The sequence below is a fragment of the Antrostomus carolinensis genome, unplaced genomic scaffold (assembly GCF_000700745.2).
Source record: "Antrostomus carolinensis isolate BGI_N321 unplaced genomic scaffold, ASM70074v2 scaffold19889, whole genome shotgun sequence".
Classification (NCBI taxonomy): Eukaryota; Metazoa; Chordata; class Aves; order Caprimulgiformes; family Caprimulgidae; genus Antrostomus; species Antrostomus carolinensis.
In genome coordinates, this window is record NW_010338257.1 from 21,015 (window position 1) to 40,235 (window position 19,221).

General features: G+C 39.6%; 1 protein-coding gene across 1 annotated transcript in view; it reads left to right on the forward strand.

Moving 5' to 3' along the window:
• Positions 1–4: 4 nt before the first annotated feature.
• Positions 5–19,221, forward strand: part of LOC104530768 (multiple epidermal growth factor-like domains protein 6) — a gene marked incomplete at its 5' end in the record, with an annotated part of 93,553 nt that continues 74,336 nt past the window's right edge. The window contains one exon of the mRNA XM_029086863.1: positions 5–122. Within this exon, the coding sequence (XP_028942696.1) occupies positions 5–122 (118 nt within the window). The remainder of the gene's footprint in view (positions 123–19,221) is intronic.

The following is a 19,221-nucleotide window of genomic DNA, read 5'->3' on the forward strand; positions in this document are numbered from 1 at the left end:
TGTAAATGAGTGCACCACTGAGAACGGGGGCTGTCATGACAAGTGCTGTAATACCATCGGCAGCTACCACTGCAAATGTCCAGCTGGCCAGAAACTGGAGGAAGATGGAAAATCATGTGGAGGTAATGTTTTATACTGTGTCTCACTGCTGTTAATGAATCAGAGAAGACCTTGGAAAGGAAAAGGAAATGTTAGCTTTTATCAGGAGCCAGCTGAAGAGCCTATACTCAGAGTTGTCAAGAGTGCAGATCTTCTCATGTCTGGATTATGAAGATGTAACTGTAAGAACACTTCAAAGGCTTGAGGTTTTTGTTTTATTTTTCTGAAAAAAAATATCGCTTAACCTGGATTGGCCATGCCATGTTCTGATTATGGAATTTCCATCATCAATGTAAAAACCTGAAGAAAGTGTATACCTTTGATAATGTTTCATCTGTCTCTAAAACAAAATGGTTCCTATCAGGAAATATACATACATATTTGCATTTCAGTCACAATTCCACAACTAGAGATTAACTGAATAAAAAAGGATTTAAAATCACATGCTATGTAAAAGCATTTGTCTTCTTCCTAAGAGAAATATAAGTCTAAATAGAGCATTATGAGGTAAAATTTGTTCTTGTGGAAATGCTTGACTTTGTGTAGAAGAAAAAACATCACATAAGCTCATATTAGAACACATAATGAATCATGGTTAGACTTCAGTTATGGTTAGACTTCTTAAAGATGCACTGGTAAATGTGGAGTGGGTGTAAACAAGCCCATCTGATCTGTTGACCTACAGTCACAACCTTATTTACATCATCAGATGCAAAATCAGGAGATCAGGTGTAAGGTAGCCAAGGTGTGCTGTATTGCAGGCCAGAGCAGTTCCTTCTTCTGGGACTCTGCTCTAACACAGGTAATGAATGTTTGCTGCCCTGTGATCTCATGTGCACTGGCTGTGTACCTGGATTGCATTTCATTGTTACCCTCAATTGCATTTCACTGCTGCAGTATGTATATCGTTGACTTGTTTTTATTATAGAGTCATAGAATGGTTAGGGTTGGAAAGGACCTTAAAGATCATCTAGTTCCAACCCCCATTATCTCAAGATGAAAGGTGCAGGTAGGTTTTCATGAACTGTATTACCATCTTTTCACAAGAAACCATCTTACCTGGCTTTTCCTGTTGCGTAGTATCTCGCAAATTCCTTTCTTCCAGGATTTCATTTTACCATTGTCCTTCAACTCCTTTCTTAAGCTTTGTACAAGGCAATGTATTTCTTAGCTGTGATCATATTCTTTATCCTAACTTGATAATTTATTTAGCTGCACTCCTTTTTTTCACTAGAAGAGTGTAGAATTATTTTCGACAGCAAGCTATCGTTGGATATCCAACTTGACAGTGTAAATAAGCTGTAGATGGTTATTTTGTTTTGATTGAAGTTTATCATTATGATCCTCCATGCTTTCATTTTGCCCTTTTGAGAGCTCAAGGCAGAAATACTATGCATGATTCACAGGTTCCTGCTACTTCACCTCAGTCTTCTCTTTCCTCTTTTGGGAACTAGTTGGTAATATGCTCACAAACCAGTGTATAGGTCTGGATGTTGATGACTACTTACTGCTTTCAGATCGGCATCAAAGTTTTTCAAAAACTTCTAGTTTCTGAAAGCAGAGGTCCTACTGATTGTAAACCTAAGTTGATTAACATACAAGAGTCCTGTTTCTATTAAAATAGCGTGTTAAGAAGTTAGTTAAATTAGTGTTCCTTCTGCACAATTCTGCTATTCTTAAAATTACACTTTAAATTCTAGTATTTTGACATTCTTTAAAATCTCAAACAGACATTAAGATATTTGATTCTTGTACTACGTATTATCTAACCTGGAATTGTATTGTTAGCCATTTTGCAGCTGCTTTTCGAAATTTTCAGAGAAAAATGGAAACATCCAATAAACTGGAAACGTTCAAGTTATAGAACAAAGTGAACGTAACGGTGACACTAATTACACCTGAATCTCCATGGAGATGATAATGACGAACATATGGCTATACTGACTTGCAAGACGGCTTCTTTAGCCAAATTCTAGCCATCAGAAGTTGCAACATACGTAACTTAGTGGTTGATTACTACATATGGGAAAAGAGAGCTTCCAAATAAAACTCTGTGCTGCTGGAAGGTGTTGGTCTGTCAGGATGTGACATTGAATCGGTGTTTTATTGATGCCTCTGGGTTGCTCAAAGGGGTTGTTTTCCAGATGAGAATAAAACAGCTTCTCGTTCAGGTTAGCCAGTGTTTTCGAAGGAATAAGGCTTATAGTTGTTCTGAGGAGGTACATTCTTTTTCTTTATAGCATCATTGTGCTTTATGTTACCCCTTAGTCTAAACTCGAGCATTAAATAGATGTGTACTATTATTCTGCTCCCATTATCTGTCTCACGGTTTGTTTTATTTCACTGGTGACTGAAATGATCAATTGGTGTACGGTTTGGGGTGGGTTTTTTTTTCATAAGGCAAGGTACAAATAAGGTGTATCGTTAGAAAAGCACCATGGAAGTAATACAGATTTTATTCAGTAAGTCATTATTAGTGCTGAGATCAATCTTGCTTTTCAGAAACAAACCAGAGCATCCTTCTGACAAAAAGGAAAGATGCCAGGAAATAACTGTATTTTTTTTTTTTTAAAAGTAGTTTCAGCCATTTGTAGCTATTTAATGCTAAAGAAAGGAAAGTGGATAAAAATTCGCTAATCCAACAACATAATGAAGTGTCCTGCTGATTTGATCAATAATAGCTGGGGGTTTGTGAGCAATTTTAGGAGAGCCAAAGGCCTAATTTCACAGCTGGAGTGAGCTGAGGATGCTCAGCACCTCTGCCTTCTAGGGTGTCAAAGGCGTGTGCAAGACACAAGGCTCCATGAATATGAACAAGACAACAGCATGAAATCACAGAATCACAGAATGTCAGGGATTGGAAGGGACCTCAAAAGATCATCTAGTCCAATCCCCCTGCCGGAGCAGGAACCTAAATGAGATCACACAGGAAGGCGTCCAGGCAGGTTTTGAATGTCTCCAGAGAAGGAGACTCCACACCCTCCCTGGGCAGCCTGTCCCAGTGCTCTGTCACCCTCACTGTAGAGAAGAAACTTAAGTTTAAGCGGAACCTCCTGTGTTCCAGCTCACACCCATTGCCCCTTGTCCTACCATTGGGCATCACTGAGAAGAGCCTGGCTCCATCCTCATGACATTCGCCCTTAACATATTTATAAACATTAATGAGGTCACCCCTCAGTCTCCTCTTCTCCAAGCTAAAGAGCCCCAGCTCCCTCAGCCTTTCCTCATCAGGGAGATGCTCCACTCCCTTCATCATCTTGGTGGCTCTGTGCTGGACTCTCTCAAGCAGTTCCCTGTCCTTCCTGAACTGTGGGGCCCAGAGTGGGTGAGATAATCTTAAAATACGTTATTGCTATCAGCATTGACCAAACCGTCTATTTCTTGCATGGTTCTGTGGCTGGTTAGAGCCATGTGAGGAAGGAGATCAAGCAGCACAGCCTGGGACAAACAGCATGGAACCCCACACAGGGGGTTCCATGCTCTTTCCAAGGCCTCTAAGGATCTTTTCTAACTAATTGGGGGCTTTTACAGCAGGGTGTATCTTTCAGAGTTATGTGGTATGTAAAGTCTTCCTTCACTTCATTAAGGGATCCTTACGTCAAGAGGTAGTAAGGTGAAGACACGTGCATCTATATGGAAATGCCAGCCAGAGTGATGAACTGATTAGCCTTTCAAAACTAATTATCTACATGTTGTACTACAGATTTTACTTTCCAGTGTTCAGGGACACAACTTCAGTTTTCTTATCTGTCAGAGAAATATTTTCTGGCAGATAGTCACGTAGGCATTACAGATTTTGACATTAAGCTCACGCTTACCTCTCGCTCTTCATGTGTCTGATGGAAATTAGTGATGAGAAGAGATTTGACTTTAAATCACTGCCCAAATAATACAACAAATTAATATTTGACATTTATTAGGATATGACTGTCAGCCTGATTCTGTGCCCTAGGCATCTGTACCAGCGTTCAGTGTTTCTGGGGCAGTGTGTTTAGTGTTCGTGGGTGGATTTGCTCAGAAAAGCTGTAACTTGGTCTGAGTAAGGGAGAGGAAATGTTTGTGTGCATGCACAAATCAGCTTTACCTTTGTGCCATACCTCCTTGTTAAGCAGAAGAACCACCGACTTCTTTTGTGATACTCTGAAACGTACAGATATTCTCATTTTATATTTATACTAATGCAAAACAATTCTACTGAAACATCCCAAAAAAGCAAAAAATGATATTTTCCAAACATAAATACCATTTAAAAACTCAATTATTGGCACAAGTCCAGATCTGTAAGGAATGCTGAGGCTACAGCTACAAAAGTGTTTTCACACATGAATAAGCTCCAGAAGTCAAATTAAAAAAGGTCATAACCTTATGTTAACCTTCTTTGGTAAACTGTCATTTCTTATTTATTTTATTGTGCTCTCATCTGTCAAGGCAACTGAAGGAAGTTGGAGACAAATGAAGTCCTGTGATTAGCAGTTGATGAAAAGAAGCTTTTATTTTACTGATTAGAGTAATATTGCAACCACTGCAATCCAGTCCTCGGGGGTTTCAGTCAATCCTTGGAGCCCTGGCAGGTCTCCTGACCTTTGCCAGAGGGACTTTCAGAGCAGCTGCATCCAGAGGCAGTGTGTGACTTTGCAAGGCCATTGCTGTTTACCCCAGTAATGTAATAGTCACTGGTGTCACTGGCTTAGTCTGATCCCAGGTCAGATGGGAACTCTCCAAACACTGTTGCCACGGAAGAGTTATTAGGTGGGCTAAAAGGAATACTGAAGGATTTGTCTAAGAGAAATAAAGTGTTTATTAAAATGACCTCAGTGTTTACTTAGTCTGCAAGGATTGAGGTGTCAGTTGTAACTTATTCTTGTCAAATTCTGTGAGTTTTGCCAGAGACATGTTAATTCTGCATTTGGACTGTTTTCCTTGCCTGACAAATCAATGCACCAGGCTCCTGCTGTGTCTTGTGAAAAAACTGAAGGACTTAATACCGTGCACCTCTAGGGAAATGCCAAGGAAGTTTTCTGTTTGTTTGGGTTTTTTTAAATATATTTATTTTTTTAATAGAAGAACATAAATTAATCCATTGGAGGAATTCAGCTTTTGTGTTGTCATGCATTGAATCGTAGAATGATTTGAATTGGAAGGGACCTTAAAGATCATCGACTTCCAACCCCGCTGCCATCAGCAGGGACACCTTCCTCTAGACCAGGTTGCTCAAAGCCTCCAACCTCACCTTGAACATTTCCAGGGAGGAGCATCTACAGCTTCAGAAAGTTGTGGCTGCTCTGAGAGAAGTTTTACTTATCTCAGAAAGTTGCATTTGGCTCATTTGACACTTTGGCATGCCATGACACAGAGTTAGTTATTTTCAGGAGCACTTCAATAGAAGGAGAATAAGGAAAACAAATTATATTTTACAAAAAGAAAAATATACTAGTTCTGATCACATGCACAACAAGCACCACTCTGCATGAGCTCAAATCTTAGAGCAATTGAGTGAAGACACTCCTAGATGAGGTGAAGACACTCAGCCTTATTCATCCTTCTCTATCTTCAAGACCTTGTCTTGAGATATGGAAATAAAACCAGTTGCAGGAATTGTATCACAGTTATCTAATTATATGAATTTCTGTGCCCACTTAATGCCCACCTCAGAGAATTAGGGGAAACAGACAACTCCATCTTCTGTCCCTAATAGAGCCTGGGTGAACAATCTCCATAACTAATATATTTTAATGTATTGGTTTTATACAGTAATTCAAAACAGAAGAGAAAAAGAATAGGCAAAAGAAAAAGAATAGTGAGAGAAAAGAGGGCAAAACCTAATTTCTGGTATTTCCAACCCTGTTGGGTGCTCTCAGGTACTCTGGGACTGCAAAATGGGTTCTTATATCTGAGTCAGAAAACTCCATGTATTTCAGTTTCAAAATATAAAATAACTGTGAAGCACTCTGTCAGATGCTGGAGAATAAACATATTTTCCGTGAGTTTTTACATCCAGAATACTGGTAGATGTCTAATCATTTGAAGTGAACTTAGCAAGAAGCAATACCCGATTTTTCATTTAATTATTTTTAATTTATGGTTGCTTCTAACTGCCAAGTCAGGATCTTTATTTGCAAATAAAAAGCATGATTACTACTGTTGATTTCAGATCCCAGTTGATAAAAATCAAGGTTTCCCTTACATCTCTTAGAAAGGGAAATACATTAATTAAGATTAAGGATTAATTGTGCATTTTAAACGCTATTTAGCAGTATGCAGTCAGACTTCTGTGGTTTTCTGGAGACTCTTCAATTTAGGTAGAAGGTCTGGGTGGTGGTTGTGCATGGCTGCAGAAACTACCCTAAGCCATTCATAGCTGTATTTGCAAACCTTATTGGGAATTTAATTTTATTTAATTCTTTTGAAATTTCCCAATTCTCATTTTTAAGCATTTTTCTCTGGCTCTCGTGAAGAAATGAAGGCTGGAGGTCGTTTTTCTGACCTCTCTTATGCACCCCGGTGCTGCATTCGCAGCCAGTTGGGATCAATAGCTGTGAGGAGCTGTGGCACTCTCCTAGGCAAATAATGTCATCTTTCTGCACTTGTCTCTTTGAGGTAGTACTACAGCCAAAAATATGCTCAAAATAAATAGTAAAAGTTGCAACAGATTCTTAGTCAAAATAACATTAACTCTAGGTTATTGGACTTTCTAGGTGAATGACCTGAATCCTGATTATTGGCAAGCCCAAGGCAGGCAGGGACCTGAACCGAATTTTGGTGGGTTCATTTCAGGCTGTCAGCACGTAGTGGGTTGGTTTGGTCAGTCCCCTCTCATTTTGTGAGCCCTTCCAAACCTAATCCACTCCATTACACGCTGGGGACACACGAACCCTTTCGATCTTATTAAAATGTATCATATACTAAACTCAGCGAAATCACAGCCATTTTGGGTCTGACCTGTTTCTCTTCAGTCAGGGAAGGGTAGACACATCACTTGGACCAGGACATACACTTCCAACCTATTTTTTTTAGCATTTATGTGGCAATCTTAGCAGAGAAGAGCATCTAATGCTCTGATAATTGATTTATTTTTGAATTTTAATTGTGCTGGTTTAGATTTTTCCTGATTCCTGCTTGGCTATTGCTAAAGTCTTCCCCACTCCTCTCGCATATGCTGAACAAAGACGGCTGTGAGCTAAACCGCATCATTTTCTCACATCTGATATCCCTCAGGGTGGATGAACTAACAGTTGTGACAGCTTTCTCCAAAGTGAATGTTACCATTGAAGAGTGAGCTCGTTTATTCTGGATGCATGTTTTTATTGATGGGAGCTGAGGACAGGCACAGTCAGTTTTTAGTCACTTTTTCGGCAGAAGAATGAGAGACCAGGTGGGTAGAAATGACTGGTGTCAAGAGTAATATCCTAATCCAAAGCTCCAAAGCAACACCTGAAGGAGTCCTACCTGCACATGCAACCTTGGCTCTCCGGGCAGACTGGGACCACTTCTGTCTCAATAATTCAGTGATTATTTCAAGATAAGCATGATAATCTCTTTTTTTTTTTTCCATGGAGGCAAAAATTCCTTTTTCTCATGGAGGTTTGGTTTGTTTTATTTTGGGTTTGGTTTTGTTTTTGGTTTTTTGGTGTATAAATTTTCCTCTTTGAATGATTAATTCAACTGCAGCATTTTAATAGCAGTTTTTTGCATAAACACACCGTGCAACTGGCAGTTTAATTTTCAAGTGATGTAAGGATTACACAGGGCTGGGTGTTGCACAGCATATCGACATGTCATACGTCTCCTGCAGCACATCTTCTGCTGTGTTCCAGCAGTGTTTTTCTCAAAAAACATGGTATTATTCATAAACCACAGAAAACTGGCACCCCGTTCTGCATTTCAGTTATCAGATGAATTATTGATCACTGATCTGACACAGACTGAAAGGGAAAAAATTGTTTCTAGATGTCACAGGCCTCCCAGGTAACAACAAATGAAGAGTCCCATCTCTATGGCGTCTGCTGGTTGGGTCCATATGGCGCTTGAAAGCTCACCGTGCGTCACGGCTGATTATAGACTCGGCACATGGGCTGCTTCCCCATGGCTCCCAGCTCCCGTGTCTTCCTCTGGGATCTGAAAAACCTCACATGTGCTCTACCAACTGGAAGGAAATACGAAGTGAGAACCGTAACTTGCTATTATCTCTGGAAAGGAGTGGTGGTGTCAAGTGCAGTCGTCCTCTTCATGGTTTCTCTGCGTTGTTGCTCCGGCTCTTATAATCGTGAGTTTGTGGAGAAAGTTGGACATGAACAAACATATTGGCCTGAAAAGTTTCCTTTGTCTAAACTGCTGGATGCATAAAGCTTTATTGATCAGCTTTGGACAGTGGAAATATTTCAGGTTTGGAAATACTACAGTATTGGCTACAGCAGTCAGAGATTTGATGTGGTTTAATTAATGCAAGAGCTTTGAATAGTTAGATGAAAAGCACTATATGACTATATGAAAAGACTATTATTGTCCAGACAAAATACAATCTTTAGAAATAATATGACAAAAAATGACAGACTGCAGTACAAATATGTTTTGAGCTATTTCTAGGGCTCTGATGAGTTTATATTAGCTAGTTTCTAGCATTTATGACTACCTCTGAAAGGCAGGTTATGGAGAATGTTAACATTCCACTGGGCTGATTGACAATAATTAGTTTATTTTAAAGGAAAGGAAAGAAGCATGGTATTGTTGCAGCTGACTAATGTGAATTAAAAGCTAGGTAATCTTTTCCGCAATTACAGAGATACAATGACTGCCATTGTTAGAGAAGAAAATACAGTCGTACTTTTAAGAATCATTGTGTAGGAAGAGCTTTGCAAGCCTGAAATTGAAGCTCTGGTCATGGTCTCCAAAATTACGGTTAGTAGTAATTTTATGCAGAAGCAAGACTTTTGAATACTTAAATTATAGCTTGTTTGTAGTAAGGTATTTACCAGCAAATATAAGCATCTTATAAACAGCACATGAGTCATCTTGGTGTTCATTTTGAGCACGTCGAAAATGTAAATTGCAACCAAATTACTCTTGTGTAGAGAGGCAAGGCTTGGAAACCTTCAATTCATACTTTAAATGGAAATTATGAGAAGAAAAACGGGCACATTTGCCTTTCAGTGGTGAGTATTGTGCAGGGTAACTACTGCTTTTTTCTATAGCTTTGCCTACAGACTGGGTAAACAAGGACTAACGGCCAAGACAGAGATGGGAAGAAGGACAACTCCCCAGTGGTTATATTCCTCTTTAGAAGCATTTAATACCAGTCTTTACTGGGACAACGAATAGAAATCCTTTTTTTTATTATTATTTTTTTTATTGAAATGCCTGGGGATTTTACAAGCCACCTGATATATCCTTAAAAAGCTTTAAAACAATTTGTGATAAAAATCTAAACCAAACAGAAATCTGTCAGCTTCTCTGTTCAAAGCATTGGCCCAAAGGAAATGATCCAGACATGACTGTCAGCAAGACAGCAACTGCTGGGAGGGCTGCAGCTCGTTATTAAAAGATCAGTAGTTTGATCAACATCATATTGGATTACTCAAACTTCAATTACATGAGTACCTGAGGGCTTTAACTGGGATTTTTTAGAAGAAGACCAACTTGAAATAAACCTGCTGTTGTTGCATACCAGATCTTTGAAAGACCCACCTGAGTTAACAGTTAACCCACCTTGTTAACAGTTCCCATGCCGAAAGAGATTCAGTGTCAGCCAAGGAGTTCAAAAACAACTAATAAAAATGGAGCAATCAAGTGATTAATTTGATGTCATTTTTAATCTCAGGAAAGGGGGGGGGGTGGGGCGGGAAGGAGGAAAAAAAGAAAGTATGAGGGGGAAGAGGGAAAGGAATCTTCAGTCCTTGCTGACATTGTTCATTAGGATCCAGCTCTGGAAGTCAGTATGGACAGGTTTGGAATGTGTTAATGCCATTTCTCTCTTGTGGATGAATCTCTGCAGAGTCCCAACTAACTTATGTCATAAGGAAGCAGAGCAAGAAAATCTGTGTAACGTGCTGTCTTTTGCTCGCTAGTGATTTTTGTTGCAGATCAGCCCAGAGTTGTGATAGCTCCAGTGAGGGATCAGCACTTGTGCAGCTTCTTGAGGAGGTGTCCTATGAACTGATGGCTGTAGAGCGATGTCAGTGAGCCAGGGTTTACAGAAATGAAGTGGATTGTGCTCTGGTCTTGTCTAGGTGAGACTGGCAGAGAGATGGAGCTGGGTGACTGGATGGTGTGTTTTACCTCCCTGTTCTCCTAGTCCTGCACAGTCTTGTCCCAGCAGTGCCAGCATTGCACACGATTCATGTGTTGAACAATAGATACAGTTCTGCCTGGCGATTGCTTCTCCCAAACTAATTATTACCAAGATGGGCTTGTGTTCCAGTTAGTTTGTGTGATGAACCTCTCCAGGTGATGTCTTAAAGCTTTTTACCAACCCACACAGGACATGTGTCACAAATAATATTCATGTTTCCGACCAGCAAACGGGAGTACCTGAGGGCTGTACTGTAAACGGGAACCATCAGATTATGAAGGTGTTTGCACGATTATCATTTTCTTTTCCATATTTTACCTACTGTGTGTGGAAAAGCCATTCCTCTATGCATCATACTGTGGTAAAGACGCTCACTGAGCTCAGCAAGTGGGCATTAATATTGCTGCTAACAAAAACCAGATGTTCTCATCACATCGGTCATATCTCTTTTTATTCCACAACCGTTTTTTTCAAGCTGTCATATCCTACCGTGAGAAGATGCTGATGGCCCAACGTATAAACCTCCCTAGTACACCTCAGAGTAGAATCTGTGCAAGGAGTTTGGGCTGCATCATGCTGCCACTTATTAAGTACATCTCCTTGTAGAGATCCCTTCCCCCCTTGCCACCCTCCCACCTCCCAGCATGGCCTAACTGAATTGTGCTGAGGAGCTCAATTTAAAAATTGATAGCTCCATAAAAAAGCTTCTGCCTCACGTCAGAAAAACTTGCAGGAGTGTTGTGGTGAAGCTGCTGATGCTAGTGATCTCAAAGCCTCTTTCTGAAGCAGAAATTACATAAAACTTTAATTATTGTGTTTCAGCCCACACTGCTCAGGCAAAACGTCCTCTTCCGACTTCACTTCTTACAGTTGGTACATTCACTTCTTTTCTGCAGGAAACAGTAAAATTAAGGAGGCTGTTTTCTTCAGTATATTAACATTTTTTTAAGATCGTAAGTCACACATTTGTCTGGATTATCATTCTTCTCCTTTGTTATTTCATGTGGTCGTTCACTTATCCTGGCACCAGTTTTCCACTGAGAGTCTTTGTCTGTCTGTGTGGGTTTCATATTGATGTGAATTGGAGTCATCGAGTACTTACAGTTGCCAAAATATCTATTAGTATAGCCCCACTGCGGAGCCTGGTAACCCTATCAGTCTTCCTTTTGGGCTTTACTTTGCTGACATGTTGTGTACTACTCTGAGTGTTTAAAAAATGGATCGTTCTTTTTTTGTTTCAAAGACTAAGAGTGGAGAAAAATGTACAGATCTGCTTTGTGAAAAGATGGGGAAAGGTATTTCTCTTCACAGCTGTGTGAAAATGTCATGGTGTTCTCTGAGGTCGGGCCATGAAATTATAATGTTCCTTACTTTAATTCTATACCCTGAGTTTTTTGCAAATTCTCTGGCCCCAATAATTGCTTAAAACTCATCTATATACATATATATGTAGTCTGTGTCTGTATATTTAATGAAGAATGCCTTGAAACTCTAATTAGGGCTGCTTGACTCTAAAGCAGTTTACATATCACAGGCTTACACAGCTATCAAACAGATGCTTCTCCTTTTTTTTCATTCAACTGACACTTTCATTTTCTCTGCATATTTTGAGGACTGAGCAGTGATGTGTTTTGACTCCTGAGGCTACAGACAATATCAAAACGAGGATTAGAAATGAAGCTTTACCTGTCAATTAAGTTGTTAAGCTTGTCCTCCACAGCATCTACACTTTCAAATGGCCTGTTTATTGAATTTGAAATAGTTTTCATTCTTGACCTTGTTTAAATTGAATGGACAGCTCTAATTATAATCTTCAGAGTTTTGAACCGCAACATATGGTTTGCATATAGAGTTGTGGATGAGGGGTTCTTGTCTGTTTATTGAGCTAAACCACTGTTAAATATCTCGGGAGAGATTGGCATGTCAGGCATTGAAAGTAAGCAGAAGTCAGCAGTGCAGATATTGGCCAGTTTTGTCTTTTCAGATCACTCTGTCAAGGAGATCAGATCTTGAGGGACATCTGCGAAATGAACTGTGATTGCGAGATCCAGTTGTTGGTGAGGAACAAGTCACCACTTTCAATGGTTGCATTATGCCAATCTTCACTTGAAAGCAATATTTTTTAAAAAAATAATAATAAAAAAATCTTAAAGCATCTTTTTCCTCCTGATATGTTCCTCCCCCATCCCAAAATGAATTCAAATTACCCGGATTTTTGACAAATCAATGTCATTCTTTCAAATCCTCTGTAGCCCCCACTAACAGGGTTGTGTGACATCTCACAGCAATTTATTAATGTATTATTTTCTAATAAGGTCAATGACAGATCAGAAAATTATACCTAGGCCTTTAGGACTTGATGAAGTGGATTGTCCCTCTCAGTGCTTATAGATGTCATCTCCCCAAAAGCGATTGCTGCTGCTGAGCCTGTCCCCTGGAGCTATAGGGTTTCTTGCATTGGGCACATGTGCTGGAAGCATCTCTCTGCCTTTTCTCCACACTGCTGCTCAAAAAGCCATACCTCAGAGAGTTCTCTGTCTTCTTCCCTCCTTGCAAATAGTCATCAGGAAATGCATCTCCCTTCAGACCTGGACATCAATATTTATGACCTAACACAGACATAGTCCCACAGATGACTCTGCTGTTTTCACAGTGCCATGGTCCCTGTCCTTTGGTGTTCTCAGTATAAAGGCAGATAAACCAGGGGTGAGAGAAAGAAAACATGACCTAAAAGTTATTGTAGCTACCTGGAAAACATCTGAAATCTAGGGCAAGGTACCAACTACAGGGTAGAAAATTCCTCTCTGCAGTGTGACCGAATCACCAGGGAGGTCTAAGGGAAGGTGACATACTGAAAGACAGTGCATCCAGTACAAAAAGCTTTGGGGTTTTTTTTTAATGCCATCGATTTTCAGGGGAAGGTAAATAATCAGCTAACTTGGAAAGGCTGTTTCTGTGGATGGCTAATTGGATAGCCCTGCCAAAATAGGTGCTGCTTCAAGCTGCTTTGTCCTTAATCCCAGGCAAAGAAGAAACATGGAAAACTCACCGTTTTAACAAGGGTCCTCTTTCATTGTGGAGTAAGGGACTAAATTGGGTAAGGAATCTCTTAACCGTGCCTTTTAACTATCTCTTATCAGACATGACACACTCCTTTCAGTACGGTTTGCTGAAGCTATTCCATTAATTAATTTTGTTGTAGCAGGTTTGCCTCAGACACCTCTGACTTACTGAAATTTAAGTCAGCTTCAGCTAACCTGGCTGACTTTGAACCGGAGCAGACAATGGATGCTCATATAATCCATCAGAAGGGCCAGGAAAGGGCAGAAACAAATAGCTGAGGAGCAAAAATAAAAGCCTAGGAGCACTAACAGTTCCAAATGACCCAGCTGGCTCCACAGGAGCACATTTAGCTGTGCTGAAAGCTATTTCACAAAGGTGTTTTAACGTGAGGTTCTAGTAGACCACTCAAAAGAGCTTGTCTCATATTTATGGTTTTTTGTGAAACATAAAAACCCCCTAGAATTCATGGAAGCTTTTGCAATTTAAATTTTCACAGCTATCAAAAGCTGTTCTTTTCTCTCTTTGCCACTCAATTTAGTTCAATGAAACAGAAATATGGTTTTTTTATTAATATGAAGAGAAATTCTGCTTTTTCTTGTGGAATTTTAGGCTTTGTTTTTAACCAGACTTTAAACTTGTATTTTTCTTCCTAGAGTCAATACTAATGTCAAACTTCCTTCATTTGTGGAAAAAAATGGACAAATATTTTTCTAGCAACAGGACTTTCAAAACTCGTCCAATCAAACTTTCAAACCCTGAAAACTACTTTAGTGTTAGTAAAACAGGAGAGAGCATTTTAAAAACTTCTGCTGCAAGAGCAAATGTTGTCCTGCTTAATAGCAAGTACATTTGTGAGTGGATTCACACTGGTTCTCAAATTATGGACATTTTCAAACTTGAGGCTTGGGGAGACTGTGATTTAAAGGAAGCTGTGAGTTTAATCTGTCACAAATTTATCTACTTCCAGCAGTAGTGGGTCGTATTTGATGTTGCGCTTGTACAGAAATAATTTCTGATTTTAGTGATCAGCTTATGAATGACTGGGAACCAAGCCTGTTTCCCTTCCTTCCCTTTAGTATAAAAATTATTTAATTTAGAAACACGCCAAATTAATGTGTAAAATCCGCCATGTAAATTAGTGAGGAAAGACCATATGATATTTTCACTTCATAATTTGTGCGAGGCTTAAACATCCTTTGGAATATATAAAAGAGACTAATCACAGTGCTATTACAAATAACAGAAGGGAAAGCACTGTCATACATTTTTGTTGATTTTAAATATCGTGTTAAATAGTAAACAATAAGGGAGTTTTCATGCCAGATGTATTAAATGATCTGCAGATGAAGAGACTAGGCAAGCTGGTCTGGGCAAGGGAGTGGTAAGCCAAATTTTTATTAGTTTATTTCCAAATAAATGTCTGGTTTGAACGTTTTATTTGCTTGTGATAATTCTAAATATAGCCAGTTAAGGTTTCTCATTGTGGTTCTTTACATAAGATCCAATCTTCCCTATTTCTCTATCACCACTGTTACTGTTTAATCCTGGCAATATTGTGTGGGGACCAACGACACACACAGCTCCCTGCATAAATAAGAGAGAAAACCCTGAATTTTAAGATAAAGTTGTAAAGAGTGGACTGTGCTTTCTCTTTCTGTTCATTATTTTTTTATAAATAATTGCTGTAACTATTTTTAATTATAATTTGACTTTAAAACCATCCTCTAAGTAAATACAAGTGGTAGTTTGCATTTCCCTACGTCTGCTGGTTGCAGTGAGCTGGGAGGGGATTGTGGTGACTGAGAAACAGTAACGAGCGTGTGTCATTCATTCCAATTTTCTGTGGTATTTCTTAGGCATTTGCTAAAAAGGCTGTAGTTATGCTTCTGTGAAAGTTATTTGTGCCAGATCCACAGATGGTGTGGTGGTACAAGTGGGTGCTAGCTTGTCCCTAGAACGTGTTTCTTGCATCAGCTCCCAGCTGGACAGAAATCTTTTCATCCGTAGCAAGTCTCTGGTGTTTGTAGGGTGGGTGATACTCTCAATTATTTGGTCTCTGCCTCTCTTCATGTTATTATTTACTTGCTAAAGTAAAAAGGTTTTGCCAAAACTTTAATAATAATAATAAATAAATAAATAAATAAATAAATAAATAAATGAATCCTCAAATGATGAGGTCTGTACTGTCCAGTTCTGGTTTCTTTCTCCAGCAGTGCCTGGGCACTGTGAAGAGGAAATTTCTTCTCTGCTTATCTGTCAGAAAATACTGGCTTCAAGCAGTTATCAATCTGTGCATGTTTTTACAGTCAAGGGAGAGAAAGCCTGTTCATTCATCACCCAAAAGAAATGCCACTGGCTCCGGGAAGCTAGCTGAGAGATAAACCTTGCTCTGCCACCCTGGGTCTGCTTAGACCTCGCGTTGTGCTCTTGACATGTTGTCCTCAATTTGAATGCCATCCCTGGGACACCCTTGGCACATCATCTCTCTTTCCATTCAGTATTCTCAAAAAATGTTTGTGCTGTCATTGGCTTGGCCAGCCCAAAGAAGGGAACTCAGATCTGCAGTAGAGGCTGTATTTTAAATAACCTTATACCTTTCGTTTCACTAAAAATGTGCAAGCAGGAAAATTGTGCAATAAACTTAATGTTAGGAGACCATTTCATCTGGTACTTTCAGAGCAGCAGTGGAAACTAATCCAAATTTAATTACAGTGTATTGTTAAACAGATACAATCTTCCATAATCCCATAGTATTCTCCAATTGCAGTATAATGACTTTATATTCCTAGAATATTTTTTATAACATCATAATTGTAGAATAATTTTATATTTCTGTAGTTATTCCCATGTAGAAAGAGAAATGGCTACTTCTGTTGCTGTAAGAGCATAAGCTGTTGTTTTCTTGCTATATATGTCCTTTACTAGTATAGCAATTTAAACATAAAAGTCTAAGTATGTTAGACTTTTAAAACTTCCAATTGCAGTTCAAGCATTTAGATTAGTGTCTACTTTGCAGACTGCTCCCCAGACTAAATAATTAAGGCATTTTTCTTCTGGAACTTGGGGGCAAACTTGTTTCCTGGCCTTGAGATGCAGGAGACATTGAAAGGCGACTGTGCGTTGCATTTTTCTTGATTATATCTGCGGTTTGTCAAGGAATCTTTCAACATATAATCCTTAAAATATTGATCTTGCAGAGAAAGCCTGAGACTAGAAGGGATCGTCTGTCATCAAACTTGCTGCTCACGTGGCACCCTGGGAAGATGCTCGTGGAGTTGCATTGCAGGCTCGTTGATCTCACCTCTGTTTTTTTTCCCCACTTGCTGCAGGGACTCTCAGGGTGGGGTTAGGTATAGCTTTGTATATACAAGTATTTTGGTGGGTTGGTTTTGGGGTTTTTTTTTTAATTTTTCATTTAATTATATTGCCTTTCAGCAATATAATTGCCTTCTGGCCTTTTGGGATGGGCCAGCACAAGGGAAATGCCATTGAAAGAAGAGCTGCAGCTGGTGAGGGAGCTGCTGGGTGCAGAGCTTCCCTGTAACCCAAGGCACTTCTTCAAACACTTAAATAGAGACTAACAAATAGAGCTCACTCCAAGTGCTTGTTTTTATTAGCTGGGCTATTTTTTTCTTCTTTGTGAGAGCTGAACTTAAAACTGTAATGAGTATATTAGAGAAATTCTGCAACTAATTGTAACCTATAGAATTCATATATTGATGTTCCCAGTATTTGCATTTATTGAGGTATAAATAAGAGAACGTGGTATACTATATAGTTCAGCTGCTTCCTTGCTTTGTTTTTCTGAGCCTTTTTGCCTATTTTATTTTCATGATGCTTAAGACGAACAGTTTCCTAGTTTTGATTTTGTCCTGGCATTTTTTAGAAGGCTATTTCTTAACCATATAGAATTCAACAAGAGGAATAACATTTTCTGTTTACTGTTTACATTAAAAAAAGCAAAACTTCTGTTTGAAAAAAAAGAGTATTCCAGATGTCTACAGGCAGGAGGAAATGTACATAGTGTACAGTCTAATAAAACAGCAAATATGGCAGAATGATTAAAAAGTGGCTCATATTAGCAAATGGTCTGAATTTAAACACTAGTCAACACCAGGACTTCATTTTAGGTAAGTGAAATTCACATGTGAAATATTAAAATTTAACTTCATAAATACATTTCCTTAGGACCAGGATGTAGAGCGTTTCCATGTCATCTTTAAAACTTCCTTTTTCATTTAATATTGATTAGATTTTCTGAAAAGGAATAAACATAAAGGCATAAAATAATGTAAACCATGAAAGCTAAATACAAAGCAGATATATCAACAGCAAAGATATGAAAGCCAGACCCCTTGTTCCTCAAGTGCAATATGGGGGAACAGAAGAAACCTCTTTGTGTTGCTGTGTTCTGCTCCACTGCCGGCTCGCTTCCCCACAGCAGTGATGGTGGATTTGCTGATCGTTGCAGCCACTCTTTTATTTCTCTAAGTTCCAGTCTCCTCATCCACACCCATTTGGGTGGGCAAATCATAGAATGGTCTAGGTTGGAAGGAACCTTAAAGGTCATCTAGTTCCAACCCCCCTGCCATCAGCAGGGACACCTTCCACTAGACCAGGTTGCTCAAAGCCTCATCCAACCTGGCCTTGAACATTTCCAGGGAGAAGTGATGATTTTTAGATGATTTGAGAACATGATCTAGAGAGCAATTAAATCAATGGAAATCTTTAATGTTGAAAGGGGGCTTCTTTATAGATGCCTGTTGCAGGAGAGAGGTTTGGCTTCAGTGAGAGGAGAATGTCTTCAGTGACTGGGATAATTTGGTACTAATATCGCTCTTGAGCGAGATGGAGGGACGTGGAGTTGCCATCCCTGGGGGCTGTTAAGGAAAGGACAGATGAACTCTAGTCAAACATCTACCAGGTGAAATTTTGTCAGGGAGTGGACTAGCTGACCCTTTCCAATGACTTGCAGTATCAATTTTTAAGGTAATGGTGTCATCATGTCAATCAGATGCTGTTTATGGTAGCCCAGCGTTGCTGAAAAGGTGCAGAAACTGCTTGTGCAGTACTTTCAGAAAATCAGTTTTATGGGTCTGTTTTAAACCCTCACCTGTTTGCTTAAACTTTTCTTATCTTTTTGTCCATCATTTTCAGATAAAACATTACAGCAGTGTTCTCAAGCTGGTTTAATGCTAGTTTCCCTCTTCGTTTGTCTCAATGTAATCCCCTGAAATGTGAAATTTGGAAGGATACCTGCTTGGGTTTGGAAAAGGTATCATCAGGAAATCACATCATTTTTCTGGGAGGTCATCTGAGAAGATGATATGGAAAGTTCAGGTGAACACAAGGAAGCCCAAAGGGCTCACCCACTCTGGGCCCCACAGTTCAGGAAGGACAGGGAACTGCTTGAGAGAGTCCAGCACAGAGCCACCAAGATGATGAAGGGAGTGGAGCATCTCCCTTATGAGAAAAGGCTGAGGGAGCTGGGTCTCTTCAGCTTGGAGAAGAGGAGACTGAGGGGAGACCTCATTAATGTTTACAAATATGTAAAGGGTGAATGTCATGAGGGTGGAGCCAGGCTTTTCTCAGTGATGCCCAATGGTAGGACAAGGGGCAGTGGGTGTGAGCTGGAACACAGGAGGTTCCACTTAAACTTGAGAAGGAACTTCTTTCCAGTGAGGGTGACGGAGCACTGGAACAGGCTGCCCAGGGAGGTTGTGGAGTCTCCTTCTCTGGAGACATTCAAGACCCGCCTGGACGCCTTCCTGTGT